Source organism: Nerophis lumbriciformis, linkage group LG30 (genome assembly GCF_033978685.3).
Source record: "Nerophis lumbriciformis linkage group LG30, RoL_Nlum_v2.1, whole genome shotgun sequence".
NCBI lineage: Eukaryota > Metazoa > Chordata > Actinopteri > Syngnathiformes > Syngnathidae > Nerophis > Nerophis lumbriciformis.
The window spans coordinates 433,207-459,000 of record NC_084577.2 but is presented as its reverse complement, the minus strand read 5'-3'; the positions used below and the strand labels follow the sequence as shown (position 1 = coordinate 459,000).

Below are 25,794 nucleotides of genomic sequence, written 5' to 3'. Positions count from 1 at the left end.
AAACACACACTGATATCTCCTGATATCTGTGTTGTTGCTAGAGAGCAATTGGGGATTGCGACTGAGCGATTTGTGGGATTGTGCGGCAATAATATTGACCTGGAAATGTCTGGTGTGACACAGATGTCTGCTTCCATGATGATTAGAGAGCACCTTTTCTGTTAGGATTTTGTTTTTGGGACACTGTCCTACTTCCAACGGAATTGTATGATTGGATTTTGTTCACCTCTAAAGCAGTGCTGCGGTCTTCAACGTTGTCCAGGCCAAGGACACCCAAACTGATGGAGCTTACTTAAATACCTTGTAAATGAATGTTTTATTTTAAACTGGTCGTAGAATTACTGTGTTATTGCGCAATGCTAAGATATTGAAATAATAGTAGTGGTGCCGCTAATAGCTAGCTGGCAACTTGTGCACTAATTGCTAGCTGACAACCAGAGCGCTAATCCCAAGCTGTCAACTGGAACGCTATTCACTAGCTGGCAACTAGCACGCAAATCGCTAGCTGGTTTCTAGTCCGCAAATCGCCAGCTGGCAACTACAAACCCCGTTTCCATATGAGTTGGGAAATTGTGTTAGATGTAAATATAAACGGAATACAATGATTCGCCAATCATTTTCAACCCATATTCAGTTGAATATGCTACAAAGACAACATATTTGATGTTCAAACTCATAAACATTTTTTGTTGTTGCAAATAATAATTAACTTTAGAATTTGATGCCAGCAACACGTGACAAAGAAGTTGGGAAAGGTGGCAATAAATACTGATAAAGTTGAGGAATGCTCATCAAACACTTATTTGGAACATCCCACAGGTGAACAGGCAAATTGGGAACAGGTGGGTGCCATGATTGGGTATAAAAGTAGATTCCATGAAATGCTCAGTCATTCACAAACAAGGATGGGGCGAGGGTCACCACTTTGTCAACAAATGCGTGAGCAAATTGTTGAACAGTTTAAGAAAAACCTTTCTCAACCAGCTATTGCAAGGAATTTAGGGATTTCACCATCTACGCTCCGTAATATCATCAAAGGGTTCAGAGAATGTGGAGAAATCACTGCACATAAGCAGCTAAGCCCGTGACCTTCGATCCCTCAGGCTGTACTGCATCAACAAGCGACATCAGTGTGTGAAGGATATCACCACATGGGCTCAGGAACACTTCAGAAACCCACTGTCAGTAACTACAGTTGGTCACTACATCTGTAAGTGCAAGTTAAAACTCTCCTATGCAAGGCAAAAACCGTTTATCAACAACACCCAGAAACGCCGTCGGCTTCGCTGGGCCTGAGCTCATTTAAATGGACTGATACAAAGTGGAAAAGTGTTCTGTGGTCTGACGAGTCCACATTTCAAATTGTTTTTGAAAACTGTGGACGTCGTGTCCTCCGGACCAAAGAGGAAAAGAACCATCCGGATTGTTATAGTCGCAAAGTTGAAAAGCCAGCATCTGTGATGGTATGGGGGTGTATTAGTGCCCAAGACATGGGTAACTTACACATCTGTGAAGGCGCCATTAATGCTGAAAGGTACATACAGCTTTTGGAGCAACATATGTTGCCATCCAAGCAACGTTACCATGGACGCCCCTGCTTATTTCAGCAAGACAATGCCAAGCCACGTGTTACATCAACGTGGCTTCATAGTAAAAGAGTGCGGGTACTAGACTGGCCTGCCTGTAGTCCAGACCTGTCTCCCATTGAAAATGTGTGGTGCATTATGAAGCCTAAAATAGCACAACGGAGACCCCCGGACTGTTGAACAACTTAAGCTGTACATCAAGCAAGAATGGGAAAGAATTCCACCTGAGAAGCTTAAAAAATGTCTCCTCAGTTCCCAAACGTTTACTGAGTGTTGTTAAAAGGGGTGAACATGCCCTTTCCCAACTACTTTGGCACGTGTAGCAGCCATGAAATTCTAAGTTAATTATTATTTGCAAAAAAAGAATAAAGTTTATGAGTTTGAACATCAAATATCTTGTCTTTGTAGTGCATTCAATTGAATATGAGTTGAAAAGGATTTGCAAATCATTGCATTCCGTTTATACTTACATCTAACACAATTTCCTAACTCATATGGAAACGGGGTTTGTACATATTGTATGTTGATGGGGTTCTGAACAGCATGTATCCTGAACTATCGACCAATATGGTTTTCCCAGGTCCGATACCGATTATTAGGAGTCGATATTTGGAGCATTTGAAGTAAAAGATTCCTAAACATGAATAGTATACGTCAGTAAACAGCTAAACAAAACCTTTAAGTTATTTATTTATTTATTTTTTTGGAGATGTCGGACCAGTAGCGACATAATGTTGTGGTTAATTTAAAAAAGCCAAATATCGGCACCGATTATCGGTCGATCCCTAGCCTGAACATAAACACACACACACACACACATTCGAGCCATCAAAAAGTGCACGAATCAGGCCACCCTGTCCTGGATCAGACTTTAGTCTAAACATAAGTGACATTTATTATCTCGACTTCATCTCTGCTTCTAAGTTTTGAAACACACACACACACACACACACACACGCAATCTGTTGCCTTGTCTGAACGTGAGTTTATATATGTGTGTGTGTGTGTGTTTATACAGTTCTGGTCTGAGGTTTACATCCACTCAATGTGGGCTTAAATGCCTTTCCGTTCTAAAAAGTAATTTAAAAGCCCAAAATTGAGTGTGGGAGAACAAGAGGGACTTTGCGTGAAAGTGCGTTCTTATCCGGGTTACTCAGTGTCAGTTAAAGTCTGCAGGCCTCAGAAACTGGGTCAGCTTTGTGTGTGTGTGTGTGTGTGTGTGTGTGTGTGTGTGTGTGTGTGTGTGTGTCAGGGAATGAGTGCATGATGTGCCTGTCTTTGCTTTAGTCTGTTCTCAGCTTTTGAATCTCTTCATACAATTGCTAAGGTTTCAGCTCTTTTCATATTTTTAATTAACATTATTAATTTCATTTATTATTCATAGCGCTTGGTGTCTGGCGAGTAAAATTTGCACAAATGTCTTCTGTTGGAACTATGAATATTGTCATGCTTGCATAATAATATATTTTATATTATTATCATATTTTTAGTGTTACTTTTTATATTATACAATTTTATACAATTATTTGTACATTTTAGGAATATTATGAACCGTTTTGTGCATTTTGTGGACTACAAGGAGTCATAAGCTGGTGTGCGCAACCTTTATGTTTTTGATTATTTTGGAATTCGTTCTGACTTTCTTGTTTATTGTTTGAAATGCATTCAATATTGCTTAAGTTTGTTGTTACCTTCAGGGGAAAATTGAGTATTCTGTTTCTTGAAGGTGTGGTGCTTTAAGTTGGGAGTGGTCATAGGCTATGAAAGGCTGGAATTACATCATTTGTGGAAACACAAAAGAATACAATAATGTATTCTAACCTGTAAATAAACGCTAGCAAGAGGTGGCAAACAATGCAGGTAACTGAATTCGATCTATTCTGCATATTAAGTGTTTTAAAAACATGCAAAAACATCAATCAACATCCTAAATACTGTACATGCTGTAAGTACATATGTAATGTACAAACCCCGTTTCCATATGAGTTGGGAAATTGTGTTGATGTAAATATAAACGGAATACAATGATTTGCAAATCCTTTTCAACCCATATTCAATTGAATGCACTACAAAGCATATTTGATGTTCAAACTCATAAACTTTTTTTTTTTTTTGCAAATAATAATTAACTTAGAATTTCATGGCTGCAACACGTGCCAAAGTAGTTGGGAAAGGGCATGTTCACCACTGTGTTACATGGCCTTTCCTTTTAACAACACTCAGTAAACGTTTGGGAACTGAGGAGACACATTTTTGAAGCTTCTCAGGTGGAATTATTTCCCATTCTTACTTGATGTACAGCTTAAGTTGTTCAACAGTCCGGGGTCTTTGTTGTGGTATTTTAGGCTTCATAATGCGCCACACATTTTCAATGGGAGACAGGTCTGGACTACAGGCAGGCCAGTCTAGTACCCGCACTCTTTTACTATGAAGCCACGTTGATGTAACACGTGGCTTGGCATTGTCTTGCTGAAATAAGCAGGGGCGTCCATGGTAACGTTGCTTAGATGGCAACATATGTTGCTCCAAAACCTGTATGTACATTTCAGCATTAATGGCGCCTTCACAGATGTGTAAGTTACCCATGTTTTGGGCACTAATACACCCCCATACCATCACAGATGCTGGCTTTTCAACTTTGCACCTAAAACAATTTTCCCCTTTGGTCCGGAAGACACGACGTCCACAGTTTCCAAAAACAATTTGAAATGTGGACTCGTCAGACCACAGAACACTTTTCCACTTTGTATCAGTCCATCTTAGATGAGCTCAGGCCCAGCGAAGCCGACGGCGTTTCTGAGTATTGTTGATAAACGGTTTTCGTCTTGCATAGGAGAGTTTTAACTTGCACTTACAGATGTAGCGACCAACTGTAGTTACTGACAGTGGGTTTCTGAAGTGTTCCTGAGCCCATGTGGTGATATCCTTTACACACTGATGTCGCTTGTTGATGCAGTACAGCCTGAGGGATCGAAGGTCACGGGCTTAGCTGCTTACGTGCAGTGATTTCTCCAGATTCTCTGAACCCTTTGATGATATTACGGACCGTAGATGGTGAAATCCCTAAATTCCTTGCAATACCTGGTTGAGAAAGGTTTTTCTTAAACTGTTCAACAATTTGCTCACGCATTTGTTGACAAAGTGGTGACCCTCGCCCCATCCTTGTTTGTGAATGACTGAGCATTTCATGGAATCTACTTTTATACCCAATCATGGCACCCACCTGTTCCCAACTAGCCTGTTCACCTGTGGGATGTTCCAAATAAGTGTTTGATGAGCATTCCTCAACTTTATCAGTATTTATTGCCACCTTTCCCAACTTCTTTGTCACGTGTTGCTGGCATTAAATTCTAAAGTAAATGATTATTTGCTAAAAAAAAAAAAAATGTTTATGAGTTTGAACATCAAATATGTTGTCTTTGTAGTATATTCAACTGAATATGGCTTGAAAATGATTTGCAAATCATTGTATTCCGTTTATATTTACATCTAACACAATTTCCCAACTCATATGGAAACAGGGTTTGTAGTTACGGGCACATTCATAATAACATGTAATATTGACGTATTTTAAACATTTTAAACATTATAGTGGCACACTGATTTCACAATTCAGGTTTGCTATTTCCTTCAAAGACAACTACTACTAATCATGAAAGCCAACAATGACTACTTTGGGACAAATGATGATCAGAACCTTATATTTTTGAGCCTAAATATAAGGAGGATGAGCTACAAGTTGTATAAGCTTAGTGATAAGCAGATCTAGCTCCAGTAACACACTAAGCATCATGAAGCAGTATTGCTAAGTGCTAAACAAGGAACAACAGACTTTTACAGTACAATGTCTGCTCTCACTGGGATGCCGACTGATGAGATGTTAATATCTTTCAGCACAAGACTTATGTTCTGGGGTTACAAGATGAATTAATCATAACCCTTACTCTATTAATTCATCCAAAATGTAGGGAAAACTGGTATCACCAATCATGCCACTTTTTTGGCTGCATCCAGATATCCTGAAATATACACTATATTGCCAAAAGTATTTGGCCACCTGCCTTGACTCACATATAAACTTGAAGTGCCATCCCGTTCCTAACCCATAGGGTTCAATATGATGTCTGTCCACCTTTTGCAGCTATTACAGCTTCAACTCTTCTGGGAAGGCTGTCCACAAGGTTGCGGAGTGTGTTTATAGGAATTTTCAATCATTCTTCCAAAAGCGCATTGGTGAGGTCACACACTGATGTTGGTCGAGAAGGCCTGGCTCTCAGTCTCCGTTCTAAATCATCCCAAAAGGTGTTCTATTGGGTTCAGGTCAGGACTCTGTGCAGGCCAGTCAAGTTCATCCACACCAGACTCTGTCATCCATGTCTTTATGGACCTTGCTTTGTGCACAGTCATGTTGGAAGAGGAAGGAGCCCGCTCCAAACTGTTCCCACAAGGTTGGGAGCATGGAATTGTTCAAAATGTTTTGGTATCCAGGATCATTCAACGTTCCTTTCACTAGAACTAAAGGGCCAAGCCCAACTCCTGAAAAACAACCCGACATCAGAATTCCTTCTCTACCAAATTTCACACTCGGCACAATGCAGTCTGAAATGTACCGTTCTCCAGGCAACCTCCAAACCCAGACAAGTCCATCATATTGCCAGATAGAAAAGCGTGATTCATCACTCCAGAGAGTGCGTCTCCACTGCTCTAGAGTCCAGTGGCGACGTGCTTTACATTACTGTATCCCACGCTTTGCATTGGACTTGGTGATGTATGGCTTAGATGCAGCTGCTCGGCCATGGAAACCCATTCCTTGAAGCTCTCTGCGCACTGTACGTGGGCTAATTGGAAGGTCACATGAAGTTTGGAGCTCTGTAGCAACTGACTGTGCAGAAAGTCTTTGCACTATGCGCTTCAGCATCTGCTGACCCCTCTCTGTCAGTTTACGTGGCCTACCACATGGTGGCTGAGTTCCATTTTCTTGTAATAAAGCCGACGGTTGACTTTGGAAGATTTAGGAGCGAGGACATTTCACGACTGGATTTGTTGCACAGGTGGCATCCTATGACAGTTCCACGCTGGAAATCAATGATCTCCTCAGAGCGGCCCATTCTTTCACAGATTAAGTTAAGTTAAAGTACCAATGATTGTCACACACACACTAGGTGTGGTGAAATGTGTCCTCTGCATTTGACCCATCCCCTTGTTCACCCCCTGGGAGGTGAGGGGAGCAGTGAGCAGCAGTGGTGGCCGCACCCGGGAATCATTTTTGGTGATTTAACCCCCAATTCCAACCCTTGATGCTGAGTGCCGAGCAGGGAGGTAATGGGTCCCATTTGTTTTATAGTCTTTGGTGTGACTCGGCCGGGGTCTGAACTCGCAACCAGTGTTGGGACTGTAACGCCGTTAGTTTCGGCGGTAACTAGTAACCTAACGCGTTATTTTTGATACTCAGTAACTCAGTTACCGTTACTACATGATGCGTTACTGCGTTATTTTACGTTATTTTTTATGTAGTATCGGCTAGAAACAGAAGGTCTGAGTGTGTTTTATTGGAGCGCTGCAGTGTCGTCCTTCTGAATCTCTTGTGTCACAAGCCGGAGGCGCGCTCTGTGTGGGTGTGGGTGTGGGGAGGGGAGGGGAGGAGAGGGGTGGGGTGGGGTGCGCAATACAACGTAAACCGTTGGCCAACCAAAAAGTAACCACAGAACACTATACGGTAGTGTTCTGTGGTTACTTTTTGGTTGGCCAAGCGGACGTGACGACAGGCTGTCCTCACTCAGGTCCACACGGACCTGAAGGGGACGTGCCTTAAGTCCGGCTGGAAATCGGGAGAAATTCGGAGAATGGTTGTCCCGGGAAAGGCACTGAAATTCGGGAGGGTTGGCAAGTATGAGATATTCTCACTTCTTGTCTTTTGTCGAGCACAAAGAAAAGAACATTTTAGTTAAATGAAAGTTGTGTCCTGGATCAAAGATCCCGTCTACTGCCCAAAACAACAATTCAAATCTGCCCGGTTAGGCTTTGTGTATGTCACGTGTGCCTTCCTTAGGTGAAGCCAGCTTTACAGCTATGTTGTTATTATGCTGTTTGTTACTTAGGTATGTTATGTTGCAGCTATTTAAAATAGTTTTGTCAATTTGTTCTGGCCTGAAATAAATTGGCTCTTTGAAACATATCTTTGTCTTTGTGTGTTGTATGTAGAGCACATTGCTTAGCAGAGTTCAGTGATGCAAATGCATGTCAAGTTGATCAACAGATTGTATTATTCTCCAGTGCAATAACAGTACTGAAATGAAGGCTAAAAGGGCATTAATGGGAGCTTTTAAAAAAACAAACAAAAGAAGAAAAAAAAAAAAGTAACTAAATAGTTACTTTTCACAGTAATGCATTACTTTTTGGTGTAAGTTACTGATTTACTTTTGAAATAAAGTAACTAGTAACTGTAACTAGTTACTGGTTTTCAGTAACTAACCCAACACTGCTCGCAACCTACCGATCTCAGGTCGGACACTCTAACCTCAAGACCACTGAGTAGGTTTGATGTTTGTAGAAACAGTCTCCATGCCTCAGTGCTTGATTTTATACACCTGTGGCCGGGCCAAGTGATTAGGACACCTGATTCTGATCATTTTGATAGGTGGCCAAATACTTTTGGCAATATAGTGTATATGGTGTTGTCAACTGACTGAATGCAAAATTCATAAAAGTGTTATTAGTGTCTTTTTCAATCAGTACTTAAAGGCCTACTGAAAGCCACTACTACCGACCACGCAGTCTGATAGTTTATATATCAATGATGAAATCTTAACATTGCAACACATGCCAATACGGCCGGGAGTGCACTTTTAAATTTTGCGCGAAATATCCTGCTGAAAACGTCTCGGTATGATGACGCCTGCGCGTGACGTCACGGATTGTAGAGGACATTTTGGGACAGCATGGTGGCCAGCTATTAAGTCGTCTGTTTTCATCGCAAAATTCCACAGTATTCTGGACATCTGTGTTGGTGAATCTTTTGCAATTTGTTCAATGAACAATGGAGACCGCAAAGAAGAAAGCTGTAGGTGGGAAGCGGTGTATTGCGGCAGGTGTTGTGCCGGATAACGCACCCCCGCCGTAGAATGCACCCCCTGACTGTTGTGCCGGATAACACAGCCGGTGTTTCATTGTTTACATTCCCGGAAGATGACAGTCAAGCTTTACCATTGGCCTGTGGAGAACTGGGACAACAGAGACTCTTACCAGGAGGACTTTGAGTTGGATACGCAGACGCAGTACCGTGAGTACGCATGCAGCTGCGGCTTCCAAACATTTGATCGCTTGCCCGTACGTGCGTGCCGCTATGTGCATGTCACGTACGTGACTTTGGGGACTTTGGGGAAATATATGTGCTGTGTGAACTTTGGGGAGGTGAACGGTACTTTGGGCTGTGGGATTGAGTGTGTTGTGCAGGTGTTTGAGTTGTATTGGCGGGTTATATGGACGGGAGGGGGGAGGTGTTTGTTATGCGGGATTAATTTGTGGCATATTAAATATAAGCCTGGTTGTGTTGTGGCTAATAGAGTATATATATGTCTTGTGTTTATTTACTGTTTTAGTCAGTCCCAGCTGAATATCAGGTCCCACCCGCCTCTCACAGCATCTTCCCTATCTGAATCGCTCTCACTGCCCTCTAGTCCTTCACTCTCACTTCACTCATCCACGTATCTTTCATCCTCGCTCAAATTAATGGGGAAATCGTCGCTTTCTCGGTCCGAATCGCTCTCGCTGCTGGTGGCCATGATTGTAAACAATGTGCGGATGTGAGGAGCTCCACAACCTGTGACGTCACGCTACTCGTCTGCTACTTCCGGTACAGGCAAGACTTTTATATCAGCGACCAAAAGTTGCGAACTTTATCGTCGATGTTCTCTACTAAATCCTTTCAGCAAAAATATGGCAATATCGCGAAATGATCACGTATGACACATACAATGGACCTGCTATCCCCGTTTAAATAGGAAAATCGCATTTCAGTAGGCCTTTAAAGTAGTCCAAGAACAACTTCTGTCAGGCAGATGTAAAATGGAGTTTTGCTTCGCCTTTTTGCGTATACTCAAGCAATTAGAGTATGTTTTGATCCTGAGTCACTTGTGCGAACACACACACACACACACACACACACTCATATCGCCTCCTTCTCATATGAGGTGTGTTCAACTACCATCTGGTCGAGAAGAAGTTGGTGGGAGGGGTGTGTCGCCCAGATTTTGGAGCTGCTGTTCAACAGAAAACATCTGGATGAGGGATGGAGAAGATATGCTAAGTGCGTGTGTGCATGAGACACAGAGAGAGAGAGAGAGAGAAAGAGTTCCAGCCAAAGATGTCATTTAGAATCCCATTTGGCGACCACGAAACACAGCTGGAAACACACGAGGTCACGCAGGAGAAAAGCACACATTTGCAGACACACAGGTACAAGTATGTGTTTATGTACTCTTGTTAGAAAGCGCAGTGACTACAATGGACATTGGTAGTGTAGTGGTTCACATAGCTGGTATGATTGTTGCCACGCGATTGACTGTCTGCAGTACAAACAACATAATATGTAAGGATTGAAGGTCACATACTGTAGCTGGTGTTATTGTTGCCACGTGATTGACTGTCTGTAGTACAAACTACAAAATATGTAAGGATGGAAGCGGTGTGAAGCAATGTGTTGCAGATGTTTGGAAAGGAAACGGCTTATTTTGATCCTGGATTGTGTAGTCTACCCTAAAGTGCCAATGATGATGCTCTTCATTTGGACCCTTCTGTTATTCCTGCTTCCCATCCTTTCGGTCTTTTGGCCCTCGCAAGCCGTGCATATGGTTCTTGTTGACAGGGTGAGGTCACAGCTATGCAAGGCGTTTACAAGTTTCGTGCTAATGTCTCCGCCCTGATGGCTCGCCAGTGACTCAGTTAAAGGCTGTTTACTGCACCATTGCGCCTAACTTCACAACTCGGGGCTCGGAAAGAGAAACGCAAACTTATTTTCTCATCTCGGCCGATCTAGTCTTTGCTTTAGAAGTATCCTTGGTAGGGGTGTAACGGTACACAAAAATTTCGGTTCGGTACGTACCTCGGTTTAGAGGTCACGGTTCGGTTCATTTTCGGTACAGTAAGAAAACAACAAAATATAAATGTTTGGGTTATTTATAGAGATGTCCGATATTATCGGCCGATAAATGCGTTAAAATGTAATATCGGAAATTATCGGTTTCGGTCTTTTTATTATCGGTATCGTTTTTTTTTATTTTTTTTTATTTTTATTTTTTTTAATTAAATCAACATAAAAAACACAAGATCAATCAATCAATCAATGTTTATTTATATAGCCCTAAATCACAAGTGTCTCAAAGGGCTGCACAAGCCACAACGACATCCTCGGTACAGAGCCCACATAAGGGCAAGGAAAGATACACTTACAATTAGTGCACCAACCCAAAAAACCTTCCTCCCCCATTTACACTCATTCACATTCATTCACACAAAAGGGTTGTTTCTTTCTGTTATCAATATTGTGGTTCCTACATTATATATCAATATATATCAATACAGTCTGCAAGGGATACAGTCCGTAAGCACACATGCTGGTCCACTAATAGTACTAACCTTTAACAGTTAATTTTACCAATTTTCATTAATTACTAGTTTCTATGTAACTCTTTTTATATTGTTTTACTTTCTTTTTTAGTCAAGAAAATGTTATTAATTTATTTATCTTATTTTATTTTATTAATTTTTTTCAAAAGTACCTTATCTTCACCACACCTGGTTGTCCAAATTAGGCATAATAATGTGTTAATTCCACGACTGCATATATCGGTTGATATCGGTATCGGTAATTAAAGAGTTGGACAATATCGGATATCGGCAAAAAGCCATTATCGGACATCCCTAGTTACTCATTTACCAAATTTCCAGAATCTTCCACCAAAAATATTTTTCTTACTGGAATATTTGATGTGAAGTAATGGGAACCTTGGATAGGTCAATAATTCATAATAACATTGATTTTGATTCAATATTATGTTTTGAGCAATGACAGTTTGAAAGAAAAAAAAACAGCTTTGTTGTATTAGTCAACATTGCAATTTTTTCTAAATTACATTTAACCTTTAAGCTTTTCTATTTCACTTTTGTTTTGTTTTTGTTTATTTTAATAGTATTTTTAGAATGTGCCGTGGGCCTTTAAAACATTAGGTGTGGGCCGCAAATGGCCTCCGGGGCACACTTTTGACACCCCTGTTATCGATAAGAAAAAAATAAATCTGATAAATCTATGGATAAAAAGCAGAGCCTGGCGACGCATGAGCGTTTATCATAACTCTCTCACTCTCTCTGTCTCTGCCCCTCCCTCAAGAATGCTGCTGCGCACACAGTTTGTTTTGTTTTTAACCCCTTCTTAACCCCTGAACGTACATTGAAAATACACGCAACCCTTACTCAAAATGCCGGACATTCGAGGCATTTAAGAAACTCCGCAAAAGAGAACATGTCCGGTGAAAAGAGGACGTATGGTCAGTCTATCGCAGCCCGTTAGCTGCTAGCATGCCGTGTGTTGTGCCTCGGTGTGCATTGTTTACACAACGTACGTTACGCTACTTAATATGTCCGTGTGGAAACTCGTTCGGTACACCTCTGAACCGAACCGAAACCCCCGTACCGAAACGGTTCAATACAAATACACGTACCCTTACACCCCTGATCCTTGGGCATTTTCACACGTACAGATATTATCACATTGTCAAGTGTTGAATATTTTGTGCTCGCTTACCCTTAGGCCCCGGATAAGGTTATCCAGGGTAAATCACATCTAAAATTATCCGTGTCCACACACAACAACGCCACCCTCTAAGACCCCCTCCACCCCTCCGTCCGCCGGCGCAACGCGACCTAATACGCATGCACGGAAAATGCGTACATCATAGTCACCTCTAGTGTTGCTTTGTGTGCAAGTTCTTAAATGTAACTTATCTGAACAATATCCAGTGTTGTGGTATTTCAATGAACTGGAATCCAGTGCGCTGTGGGGCCCTATTGTAGTAAATTACACCTGAGCCATCATAAATTATTCAAATCTTTATTAGACACGTAAACAATGTGACAAAGAACATTTTACATCAATCAAACTAGGGATGTAGATATCTGGTCAGGACACTCCTCACTGTTTTGCCTTCACCTTCATTGTCCATTCCTTTTTGGTGACTTTCCTTGACTGTGAAGTTATTTAAAAGAGCTATATTGTAAATAGTTTGCTGTGCATTTTACATTTCTTTGCTGTGTTCTGTGTGCAAGTTTTTAAATTAAAATGTGTCTCTTTTGAACAATATCCAGTGTTGTGGTATTTCAATTAACTAGAATCGAGTGTGCTGTGGGGCCCTATTGTAGTGAATCACACCTGAGACATCATAAATTAATCAAATATTTATTAGACATGAGAAAGTAGACAATAAAGAACATTTTACAACAATTAATCTAGACATAATACCCAAAGTATTGTTGTTATGGGTTGACTCCGCCGTTGGGGTATTCTTTCGTGAGATATGGCGTCAGGGGATAAGCTGGATTACCCAAAAGAAAAACACAGATCTGATTTTCATCTTCCAGCAGTTGTTTGGGATACGAGGGGATGGTTCCATCTTTCAGCTGCGCGCTAATGGCGGAGTTAGCGAAGATGCGGGCATCATGCACACTGCCTGGCCATTTCACAGTCACATCCATAAAGCAATATTTGTAGTCACACACTGCCTGTATCACATCCACGGGAGGAAGGCACAAAGTTTTTCGGTAAATAGACTCGGACATTTGAAAGTTCTCTTGCTGTCTGAGAAGTGTTGTATCCGAAACAGCTGCAATCGCGCGTTGCCTTCTCTTAAGGTATTGATTACATGTAGAAGAAGGAGAAACACGGGCATGTCTGGATGATCCGCCTCCATCTTTGTTATGAAGCTGACTATGGCGCGTTCTTTCTGATGTCTCTTCCTGTGGGGAGTGTGGTCTTTCTGGCGGCACTTCCTGTGTGGGCGGGGTCTTTCTGGCGTCACTTCCTCTCCGAACTCACTTTGTAAACGATCAATGAGTCCATGCAAAGCTAAAAGCCGGAGATTCAAGAAATACACGGCTGAGTTATAAGAGTCTTAGTTATAAGACTCTGAGGCATACTTGCCAACTAGGGGTGTGGGAAAAAATCGATTCGAATTCGAATCGCGATACTCACGTTGTGCGATTCAGAATTGATTATCATTTAAAAAAAATTATTTATTTTATTTTATTTTTATTTTTTTAATGAATCAATCCAACAAAACAATACACAGCAATACAATAACAATGCAATCCAATTCCAAAACCAAACCTGACCCAGCAACACTCAGAAGTGCAATAAACAGAGCAGTTGAGAGGAGACACAGAACAAACCAAAAGTAGTGAAACAAAAATGAATATTATCAACAACAGTATCAATATTAGTTACAATTTCAACATAGCAGTGATTAAAAATCCCTCATTGACATTATCATCAGACATTTATAAAAAAAAGAAGAAAAAAAAGAACCATAGTGTCACAGTGGCTTACACTTGCATCGCATCTCATAACCTTGACAACACACTGTGTCCAATATTTTCACAAAGATAAAACAAGTCATATTTTTGGTTCATTTAATAGTTCAAACAAATTTACATTATTGCAATCAGTTGATAAAACATTGTCCTTTACAATTATAAAAGCTTTTTACTCTGCTTGCATGTCAGCAGACTGGGGTAGATCCTGCTGAAATCCTATGTATTGAATGAATAGAGAATTGTTATGAATCGGGAAAAAAAATCGTTTTTGAATCGAGAATCGTGTTGAATTGAAAAAAAAAATCGATTTTGAATCGAATCGTGACCCCAAGAATCGATATTGAATTGAATCGTGGGACACCCAAAGATTCACAGCCCTATTGCCAACCGTCCCGATTTTCCCGGGAGACTCCCGAATTTCAGTGCTATTCTCCTGAATTTTTCCCGATTTCCACCCGGACAACAATATTAGGGGCGTGCCTTAAAGGCACTGCCTTTAGCGTCCTCTCTCCCCTGAAACCTTCACCCCTTAACAGCCGCATGCTGTCCAGGCGTCCGCTTTTCCTCCATATAAACAGCGTGCCGGCCCATTCACATAATAATGTAGCATTGGACGGGTTTAACAATGTTCTTTACTCGAAGATGTCAAGAAATGCTGACACGTTGTATGATTTTTTTTTAACTGGTTTAATGATAATGCAAGCATACTTGGTCAACAGCCATACATGTCACACTGAGGGTGGCCGTATAAACAACTTTAACACTGTTACAAATATGCGCCACACTGTGAACCCACACCAAACAAGAATGACAAACACATTTCGGGAGAACGTCCGTACCGTAACACAACATAAACACAACAGAACAAATACCCAGAATCCCTTGCAGCAGGGGTGTCGAACTCAAATACAGAGTGGGCCAAAATTTAAAACTGAACAAAGCCGCGGGCCAAGGTTGAACAAATTAACCTTTTAATAAGGACCCAAACAAGTTTTGTATTGAATATTGAACAAGCAAGGCTTATGTAACTTTATAGTGACATGCAAAATCGAGTTTCAAATAACAATAATAATAATTAAAAAATATCAATGGCATATCAAATACAATTTAAATACAAATTGAATGCCTCTTTTCTATTTGCAGCCTTCTGAGGTAAATATCAACATTAACTTTTTCCACAGGCTAATAAATTTGAAAATAAAATAACAATGAATAAACCAACCATTCAGGACTTTAAACTGCTCAGTTTGCAACACACTGATCTAATCTGATGTGCCCAAGCCAGATACCTGCCATCTTTTCTTGGATGCTAGTTCATTAATGTTGGGGCTCAGGCTTTGAGCTGAGGCAACCTTCATTATCGAACGAAGGTGTTCATCAGTCATTATATCTCGTCCACCCGGACCACAGTCTTGGGGGCGTGCCTTAAATGCACTGCCTTTAACGTACTCTACGAGCTATCGTCACGTCCGCTTTTCATCCATTCTAACATCGTTCAGACCCAGTCACAAGATATGTGCGGCTTCTGTACGCACACACGAGTGAATGCAACGCATACTACATCAACAGCGATACAGGTTGCACTGAGGGTGCTAGTATAAAAAACTTTAACACTGTTAGAAATATACGCCACACTGTGAATCCACACCAAACGAATGACAAACACATTTCGGGAGAACATCCGCACCGTAACACAACATAAACACAACAGAACAAATACCCAGAATCCTTTGCAGCACTAACTCTTACGGAACGCTACAAAATACACCCCCCCCACACACACACACACCTTGTAGTGTCCCGGAAGAGTTAGTACTGCAAAGGGTTCTGGGTATGTGTTCTGTTGTGTTTATGTTGTGTTACAGTGCGGATGTTCTCCCGAAATGTGTTTGTCATTCTTGTTTGGTGCGGATTCACAGTGTGGCGTATATTTCTAACAGTGTTAAAGTTTTTTATTCGGCTACCCTTAGTGTAACCTGTATCGCTGTTGATGAAGTATGCGTTGCATTCAATTGTGTGTGTGTTCAAAAGCCGCACATGTTATGTGACTGGGCCAGCACTCGTTGGACTGGACGAAATACAGACCTGACGATTTCCGGGAGGGGCGCTGAAGTTTTGAAGACTCCCGGGAGGGTTGGCAAGTATGAGAATTAGTGGTGAATGCGGTGTTACCGCGGCACCGCCGCAGAATATAATCGGCGGGCCAGCTTTGGTGTTAATTTGATATCGCCTCAAGGGCCAAGTGAAATTACACGGCGGGCCAAATTTGGCCCGCGGACCAGAGTTTGATACCCATGGTCTAAGGGGTTAAACGACTTAGTGTAGACATGGCCTTAGTCACATAAATCACATACAGGAAAAACAAATGTAATTTCCAAAAAGGAGGGGACTTAAACCGGTGCCTTGAGGAATGGCCAAGTTATGTATGTCACATATTTGTACCCCAGCAAGGTTGAAATGTCAATGCAAGGATCTGCCAATGTATTTATAGTGGCCTAAGTTATTCCATACAACAGGAGCACTCTAGGGATGTCCGATAATGTCTTTTTGCCGATATTACGATATTGTCCAACTCTTTAATTACAGATACCGATATATACAGTCGTGGAATTAACACATTATTATGCCTAATTTGGACAACCAGGTATGGTGAAGATATGGTCCTTTTTAAAAAAAAAAATTAATACAATAAAATAAGATAAATAAATTAAAAACATTTTCTTGAATAAAAAAAAGTAAAACAATATAAAAACAGTTACATAGAAACTAGTAATTAATGAAAATGAGTCAAATTAACTGTTAAAGGTTAGTACTATTAGTGGAGCAGCAGCACGCACAATCATGTGTGCTTACAGACTGTATCCCTTGCAGACTGTATTGATATATATTGATATATAATGTAGGAACCAGAATATTAATAACAGAAGGAAACAACCCTTTTGTGTGAATGAGTGTGAATGGGGGAGGGAGATTTTTTGGGTTGGTGCACTAATTGTAAGTGTATCTTGTGTTTTTTATGTTGATTTAATAAAAAATAAATAAAAAAAATAATAAAAAAACTATACCGATAATTAAAAAAAACCGATACCGATTATTTCCGATATCACATTTTAAAGCATTTATCGGCCGATAATATCGGACATCTCTAGAGCACTCTTATATTTTTAGGAACTTGCTGTTACAATGTTGATCTTCCAAGCTTTGAACTGAACCCGGGGCCCAGTCCAATGTCATTCCCGAGGCCGCCAGTTAAATATCCTCGCCATAAAGAACATTGACACTGTATTTACTAGGTATGGAATCAATATCGCACACCCCTACTTTTATTAGTCTGTTGTTGTCGCTCTCTCTCTGTGCACTGGTTGTGCAGCTGCCAGTTGTTCACTACACCTCATCCTCTCCTGATGGCCCAAGTGGGGACAGTCCTTAGTTTTTGCTTCTCCCTGTTTCAACACACTTGGGTGCTTGGCCCGATTCCCAGAAATGAGTGGCACAAGCTACAGCATGTGTGCACACTGAGGATACGTGTGTGTCCCCGTTCTTGGCATGGAGCACGCAGTACCACATGCCGGGAATGAGTAATGCCACTCGAGCTGTTTTGCAGCGCTCGCATACTCCGCATTACACACGTCTATGACACATGAACGAGAGTAAATGCGTGCACGCTTCCGGCACGCCGGTCATTACCATTAACTGCAGCGCTGATTATCAGAAGTGATGTGTCAGTGAGTGCGCGTACATATTTAAATGCTCGCCGTGCGCCATGTGTGGAGCCCGGCGAGGTTTTTCTTCTCCTCAGTCTGTAGATTTATGCTTTGCACATGGACACGACATGCCTTCAGTGCAGGGCCTATGCAATTCCTCACCCTGTTGTTGCCAGCATGCCGCCTTCTGGGGCAAGCAGAGGGTAAGACAACAATCTTTACTCTTATGAACTCAGGATATGAAGGGATCAAAACAGAATGAATACAGATCAACTCGATTTAGGAGCCTTTTTGCTTATTATTCTACTTCTTTGCTGCTCCATTGAGGTTTTTGTCAACACTACTTGGGGAGGATGTTATGATTTTGTGTTTATGTCTATACTGTAAATATACAGTATAAGCATGTCCAGTGTATATTTAAAGAGTTGTGTACCGTTTTGTTGTTGTGAAAATTGCCATATCCTCCTGAGAACCAACGTCCGCTGTGGTGGACATTTGTTTTTGCGCTATTGTTGCTATTTAAAGGGGAACATTATCACCAGACCTATGTAAGCGTCAATATATACCTTGATGTTGCAGAAAAAAGACCATATATTTTTTTAACCGATTTCCGAACTCTAAATGGGTGAATTTTGGCGAATTAAGCGCCTTTCTAATATTCGCTCTCGGAGCGATGACGTCACAACGTGACGTCGCATCGGGAAGCACTCCGCCATTTTCTCAAACACCGAATCAAATCAGCTCTGTTATTTTCCGTTTTTTCGACTGTTTTTCGTACCTTGGAGACATCATGCCTCGTCGGTGTGTTGTCAGAGGGTGTAACAACACGAACAGGGATGGATTCAAGTTGCACCAGTGGCCCAAAGATGTGAAATTGGCAAGAAATTGGACGTTTGTTCCGCACACTTTAGCGACGAAAGCTATGCTACGACAGAGATGGCAAGAATGTGTGGATATCCTGCGACACTCAAAGCAGATGCATTTCCAACGACAAAGTCAAAGAAATCTGCCGCCAGACCCCCATTGAATCTGCCGGAGTGTGTGAGCAATTCAGGGACAAAGGACCTCGGTAGCACGGCAAGCAATGGCGGCAGTTTGTTCCCGCAGACGAGTGAGCTAAACCCCCTGGATGTCTTGGCTCACACCGTCCCTAAGATGATCAAGAGAAGAATATCGACCCTAGCTTCCCTGGCCTGCTGACATGAGGGTATGTCTACAGAAGATATTAATTGATGAAAATTGGGCTGTCTGCACTCTCAAAGTGCATGTTGTTGCCAAATGTATTTCATATGCTGTAAACCTAATTCATAGTTGTTAGTTTCCTTTAATGCCAAACAAACACATACCAATCGTTGGTTAGAAGGCGATCGCCGAATTCGTCCTCGCTTTCTCCCGTGTCGCTGGCTGTCATGTCGTTTTCGTCGGTTTCGCTTGCATACGGTTCAAACCGATATGGCTCAATAGCTTCAGTTTCTTCTTCAATTTCATTTTCGCTACCTGCCTCCACACTACAACCATCCGTTTCAATACATTCGTAATCTGTTGAATCGCTTAAGCAGCTGAAATCCGAGTCTGAATCCGAGCTAATGTCGCTATACCTTGCTGTTCTTTCCGCCATGTTTGTTTGTGTTGGCTTCACTATGTGACGTCACAGGAAAATGGACGGGTGGTTAAAATCAGGCACTTTGAAGCTTTTTTTAGGGATATTGCGTGATGGGTAAAATTTTGAAAAATATAATAAGCCACTGGTAACTGATTTTTAATGGTTTTAACAATTCTGAAATTGTGATAATGTTCCCCTTTAAAGGCCTACTGAAAGCCACTACTACCGACCATGCAGTTTGATAGTTTATATATCAATGATGCAATCTTAACATTGCAACACATACCAATACGGCCGGGTTAACTTATAAAGTGCAATTTTAAATTTCCCGGGAAACTTCCGGTTGAAAACGTCTAGGTATGATGACGTATGCGCGTGACGTCAGTAGTTGAATCAGACATTTTGGAATAGGTCGGTCGCCAGCTTAAATCGTCTTTTTTCATCGGTAAATTCCACAGTATTCTGGACATCTGTGTTGGTGAATCTTTTGCAATTTGTTTAATGAATTTTAAAAATTTTTTAATGTAGACTGCAAAGAAGAAACATGTAGATGCGATCGGTGTACTAGCGTCTGGCTACAGCAACACAACCAGGAGGACTTTGACTTGGATAGCAGACGCGCTATCCGACGCTAGCCGCCGACCGCATCGATGATCGGGTGAAGTCCTTCGTCGCGCCGTCGATCGCTGGAACGCAGGTGAGCACCGGTGTTGATGAGCAGATGAGAGCTGGCGTAGGTGGAGAGCTATTGTTTTTAGCATAGCTCTATCGAGGTCCCGTAGCTAAGTTAGCTTCAATGGCGTCGTTAGCAACAGCATTGCTAGGCTTCGTCAGGCGGTACATCATTAACCGTGTGGTTACAGGTCCAGAGTTTGGTAGTATTGTTGATATTCTGTCTATCCTTCCAGTCAGGGGCTTATTTCTTTTGTTTCCATTTGCAGTTAAGCACGATGCTATCACGTTAGCTCCGTAGCTAAAGTGCTTCGCTGATGTATTGTCGTAGAGATAAAAGTCACTGTGAATGCCCATTTCGCGTTCTCGACTCTCATTTTCAAGAGGATATAGTATCCGAGGTGGTTTAAAATACAAATCCGTGATCCACAATAGAAAAAGGAGAGAGTGTGGAATCCAATGAGCCCTTGTACCTAAGTTACAGTCAGAGCGAAAAAAGATACGTCCTGCACTGCCCTCTAGTCCTTCACTCTCACGTTTTTCATCTACGAATCTTTCATCCTCGCTCAAATTAATGGGGTAATCGTCGCTTTCTCGGTCCGAATCGCTCTCGCTGCTGGTGTAAACAATGGCGAAATGTGAGGAGACTTTCAACTTGTGACGTCACGCTACTTCCGGTACAGGCAAGGCTTTTTTTATCAGCGACCAAAAGTTGCGAACTTTATCGTCGATGTTCTCTACTAAATCCTTTCAGCAAAAATATGGCAATATCGCGAAATGATCAAGTATGACACATAGAATGGACCTGCTATCCCCGTTTAAATAAAGCAATTTCATTTCAGTAGGCCTTTAAACCAATTATGTAAAACACACATGTCCACTGCAGGACGTTTTTGATTGATTGATTGATTGATGGAAACTTTTATTAGTAGATTGCACAGTGTAGTACATATTCCCGTACAATTGACCACTAAATGGTAACACCCGAATAAGTTTTTCACCTTGTTTGAGTCGGGGTCCACTTATTCATGATACAGATATATACTATCATCATAATACAGTCATCACACAAGATAATCATCAGAGTATATATATTTAATTATTTACATTATTTACAATCCGGGGTGTGGGATGTGGAGGGGGTGGGGGGTAGGTTTGGTTGATATCAACACTTCAGTCATCAACAATTGCATCATCAGAGAAATGGACATTGAAACAGTGTAGGTCTGACTTGGTAGGATATGTACAGCAAGTAGTGGACATAGAGAGAGAGATCAGAAAGCATAAGAATAAGTATCTACATTTGATTATTTACAATCCGGGGAGGTGGGATGTAGAAGGGAGGGTGTTAGTTTAGGGTTGAAGTTGCCTGGAGGTGCTCTTTTAGTGCGGTTTTGAAGGAGGATAGAGATGCCCTTTCTTTTACACCTGTTGGGAGTGCATTCCATATTGATGTGGCATAGAAAGAGAATGAGTTAAGACCTTTGTTAGATCGGAATCTGGGTTTAACGTGGTTAGTGGAGCTCCCCCTGGTGTTGTGGTTATGGCGGTCAAAGTCATGTCAAAGTATAGGGAAATGGTGAAGTTAATAGCTTTTGAGCATGGTTTAGAACAGGGGTGTCAAACGTACAGCCTGTGAACAGGTTTTATCCGGCTCGCGAGATGATTTCGGTAAGTATAAAAATTTGCAGACATTTTTGAATGAAAGAAACTGCTCTTCTAAATGTGTCCACTGGATGTCGCAATAGCAATTCTTTGTATCCCCTGCCGCAGGAGTGCGCATGACTTCAGAGGGGGTGTGAGATAGAGGACTGGGGGACACATTATCTGGGCGCACATAAATATGCTGAAATAACATGTATCCCCTTCTAACTTCATGTGTGATTCATGAAATGAGTCCAAAATTCACAGGTTTTGTTGTAGATGATGCTACATACAGTATGTACACAATAAACCACATAATGTTAGTACATCAGTTGAGTAAATTACATTAGTAACATGCTGTAATTTGATTTTGATATTACTATTTATTACATCTTCTGATAGATTCCAATTTTACACCAATGAGAGCATTTTAAAACTCTGCCAGACCCACACCTGTTTGACTGATGAACATTATCACATCATTTATTCAGAAATTATAAATCACGACAAATGAAGATGGACTACTATGAACAGCATTGATTGATTGATATAAACTTTTGTTAGTAGATTGCACATTACAGTACATATTCCGTACAATTGACCACTAAATGGTAACACCCGAATACGTTTTTCAACTTGTTTAAGTCGGGGTCCACGTTAATCAATTCATGGTAAAACATGCAACATGTAAATGTAAAAAAAACATTATGAGTTTTAAGTTTTCAGATTGTGCTTGTTCTATTTTTAAACAAAGAAAATCATCTGAAGTTGTCTTTATTTTTAAGTTATCATGACATGATTTTACCAGTCCGATAGATTTTCCCCTTTGTGGCCCCTGAGCTAAAATTAGTTTGACACTGCTGGCTTAGAGCCACATCCAAAATACCAGATCAGTCCAAAAAATGTGAATATCGTGCAACGGTTTGTTTATTGCAGCAATTAAAATGTACAAGGTGAAACTAATATACGGCATAAGCTCATAACATGCAACTCAAGATGTAATGTCATTTTTTTTTTCCTTATAGTCAGACCTGTGTGTTGATGTCACACGCACACACACACGCGAAACATCATTCTTAGAATACCTAATGAACCTAATCAGACTATACAACTCGAGATCGTTAGGTTGTGAGTTCAAACCCCCGAGTCGTACCAAAGACTATAAAAATGGGAGCCGTTACCTCCCTGCTTGGCACTCAGCATCAAGAGTTGGAATTGGGGGTTAAACCACCAAAAATGATTCCCGGGTGTGGCCAACGCTGCTGCCCACTGCTCCCCTCACCTCCCAGGGGGTGATCAAGGGTGATGGGTCAAATGCAGAGAATAATTTTGCCACACCTGGTGTGTGTGTGACAATCATTGGTAAAAAGAAATCAAAGATATTTCAGGACTACCTTTGACATATTTTTGATCATTTTGGCTTACGGTTTATGAACATCTCGAATTGAAAAGCTCAGAAAATGTTGGGTTTTCAAAAATCATAACATAACAAATAAAAGGTTGACATATTTCACTTTGTCATTGTTAGTTTCACTTTTGAAGTTGAATCGTTGATGTGAATGGACATTTCAACCACTGTGAGATATTGTCTGGTGTGCCATGCCAAATGATGAAAAATATTTTTTGTAAACTTATAATTATAAGCCGCAAATAACGCGCCGTTGTCGAGTGTCTGTGCTGTTGAGAGATTGGCAGAGTAACCGTGAAATACTCCTCCATATCAGTAGGTGGCAGCAGGTAGCTAATTGCTTTGTAGGCCTACTTTGAATTCGCATCAAACAATTCTTCAATCTGAGGAGAACGACTTTATATTGTCAATATAAGCAATTGAGTTTCATTTTATTTTACAATTTCTACTGGTAGTGTGCATCGAGATTATTTCAATGAAAAAATGTGCCTTGGTTAAAAAAAAGGGTTGAAAAACACTGTTTTACAGGATATTCTAATGATTTGAGTTTTACCTGTAGCTACTGTGCATAAGGTAATTAAAATATTAGAAATGCCTCAACTCATTTATTGGATTGTGTACCTAATGAAATGTCTACAATAATTTCAGTGGTTTAACAAGCAAGAGCAGTGATTCTCAACCCTGGTGCTGCGGCAAAGAAGTAGTACCTTATTGTACCAGCTTAATTGGTTCTGGAGGGAGCTCTTAAATCAAAACACTTGTATCTCAAATCGACGTCTCCCACTGAAATAATTCAAATCAATTCAATTATTGCTTGCCACACCCCAAAATAGCACAATTGAACATGTCAAAAGAAAAACATTTTTTAAGATCAGAAAAACTGTATTAAAAACAATGCAATAAAATGAACTACAACGTACAAGACTTAAAACCTTTAGTATATCAGTTTGTGAAATACATTTATGGAATGGATTAAGCAAAGAAATCAAACAATGCACTAATATGATCCAGTTTGAGAAAGTGTTCAAACAAGTGTTTAAAGAATAATGATTAACGCCTTGAACTTATTGAAAAAAATACACTACTTATGTCATTGTGTAAATCATAACTGACTTATTTACTAGTCATTACTGTAAGAGAACTGTTGTATTTAGAATTAAATGATGTAGATTGTGTTCTTGCTTCATCCTACTCCTTTTTGGGCATGTTATAAAGAGAAATGAAAGTGGGTGACATATGTGATCTATCATGTTGAAGTTGTATACATGTACACTTCAACCAACCAACAACTACAGTAGTTTTATGAAGCACTGTAATAATGATAGACAGTATTTACTTCTGCAGTATCTCCGTCCTGCAGCTTCTCTGTCAAACACACCATCAGCAACTTTCCCAAATTTTTATGGATAAATGTCCACTGTTAAGATACCATTTTAACATTCATCCTGCTTCAGTGTGGTGCAAACGAGGAATGATACACTTGAATTGCTTTGCCCAATTTCGTGATACACTTGCCATGTTTTTGATCGTTTATTTCTTTAATTCTATAAACTTCCCAGCGCTGTCCTTCACGCTCACTTTCTTCCTCCCCATGCTTTGAAAACAAAAGTTCTGTTGATCTCTTGCTATAAACTAATACTAGCAAGTGACATTTGCCATGCAATTGCAGGGATGCTTGTAACAAAAAGTGTTTGCGTGTAACTTCAAAGCATAACAATTAGCCGAGGGTCGGCTCTTAAATTGGTGCACAACTGCACATCTTCTAATCTTTCTCTTTGCCCGCAGTACCAGGGAGCACGTGACCCCGGAGATGAACAAGCTTCGTCAGAGTCTGAGGAGGAAGAAGCCCACCTATGTGCCCGAGGCCAGCAGACCGCATCAGTGGCAGGCGGATGAGGAGGCAGTACGCAAGGGCAAATGTAACTTCTCTGTACGGGTAAGCCTCTGCCAGCCTCACCTTTTATACCACTTACTGTAGTGCCCGGGACATTGATCCCTCATTTTTGGAACCCGACCAACACAAATCAGTGTGACTCATGAAGATAATTATGCTGTGATTATTCTGTCAAACTGCGCAATGGGTCTAATAAAGACCACGTTATGTTTTTATTTGGGAAGTTAGACAAAAGTACCAAAAATACTCCCTCTTTTCTCAGAATTGATCTGAAGAATGCAGGAGTCAGCCAAGATTCATCTGGTCTGATCAAGATGGAATACTTTGCGCCAATTCATTGTTTTTTGTTATGTGGATCCAGTGGAACCTCGATTTACGAAATTAAAGGGGAACATTATCACAATTTCAGAATTGTTAAAACCATTAAAAATCAGTTCCCAGTGGCTTATTATATTTTTCGAAGTTTTTTTCAAAATTTTACCCATCACGCAATATCCCTAAAAAAAAGCTTCAAAGTGCCTGATTTTAACCACCCGTCCATTTTCCTGTGACGTCACATAGTGAAGCCAACACAAACAAACATGGCGGAAAGAACAGCAAGCTATAGCGACATTAGCTCGGATTCAGACTCGGATTTCAGCGATTCAACAGATTACGAATGTATTGAAACGGATGGTTGTAGTGTGGAGGCAGGTAGCGAA

The 25,794-nt window shown here is 40.8% G+C and overlaps 1 protein-coding gene across 2 annotated transcripts in view; it reads left to right on the top strand.

Moving 5' to 3' along the window:
* Positions 1-25,794, top strand: part of numbl (NUMB like endocytic adaptor protein) — a 189,002-nt gene that overhangs the window by 117,238 nt on the left and 45,970 nt on the right. For both annotated transcript variants that reach the window (XM_061925340.2, XM_061925339.2), the window contains exon 2: positions 24,985-25,135. In XM_061925340.2, the coding sequence (XP_061781324.1) occupies positions 25,010-25,135 (126 nt within the window). In that variant the 5' untranslated portion in view covers positions 24,985-25,009. The remainder of the gene's footprint in view (positions 1-24,984; positions 25,136-25,794) is intronic.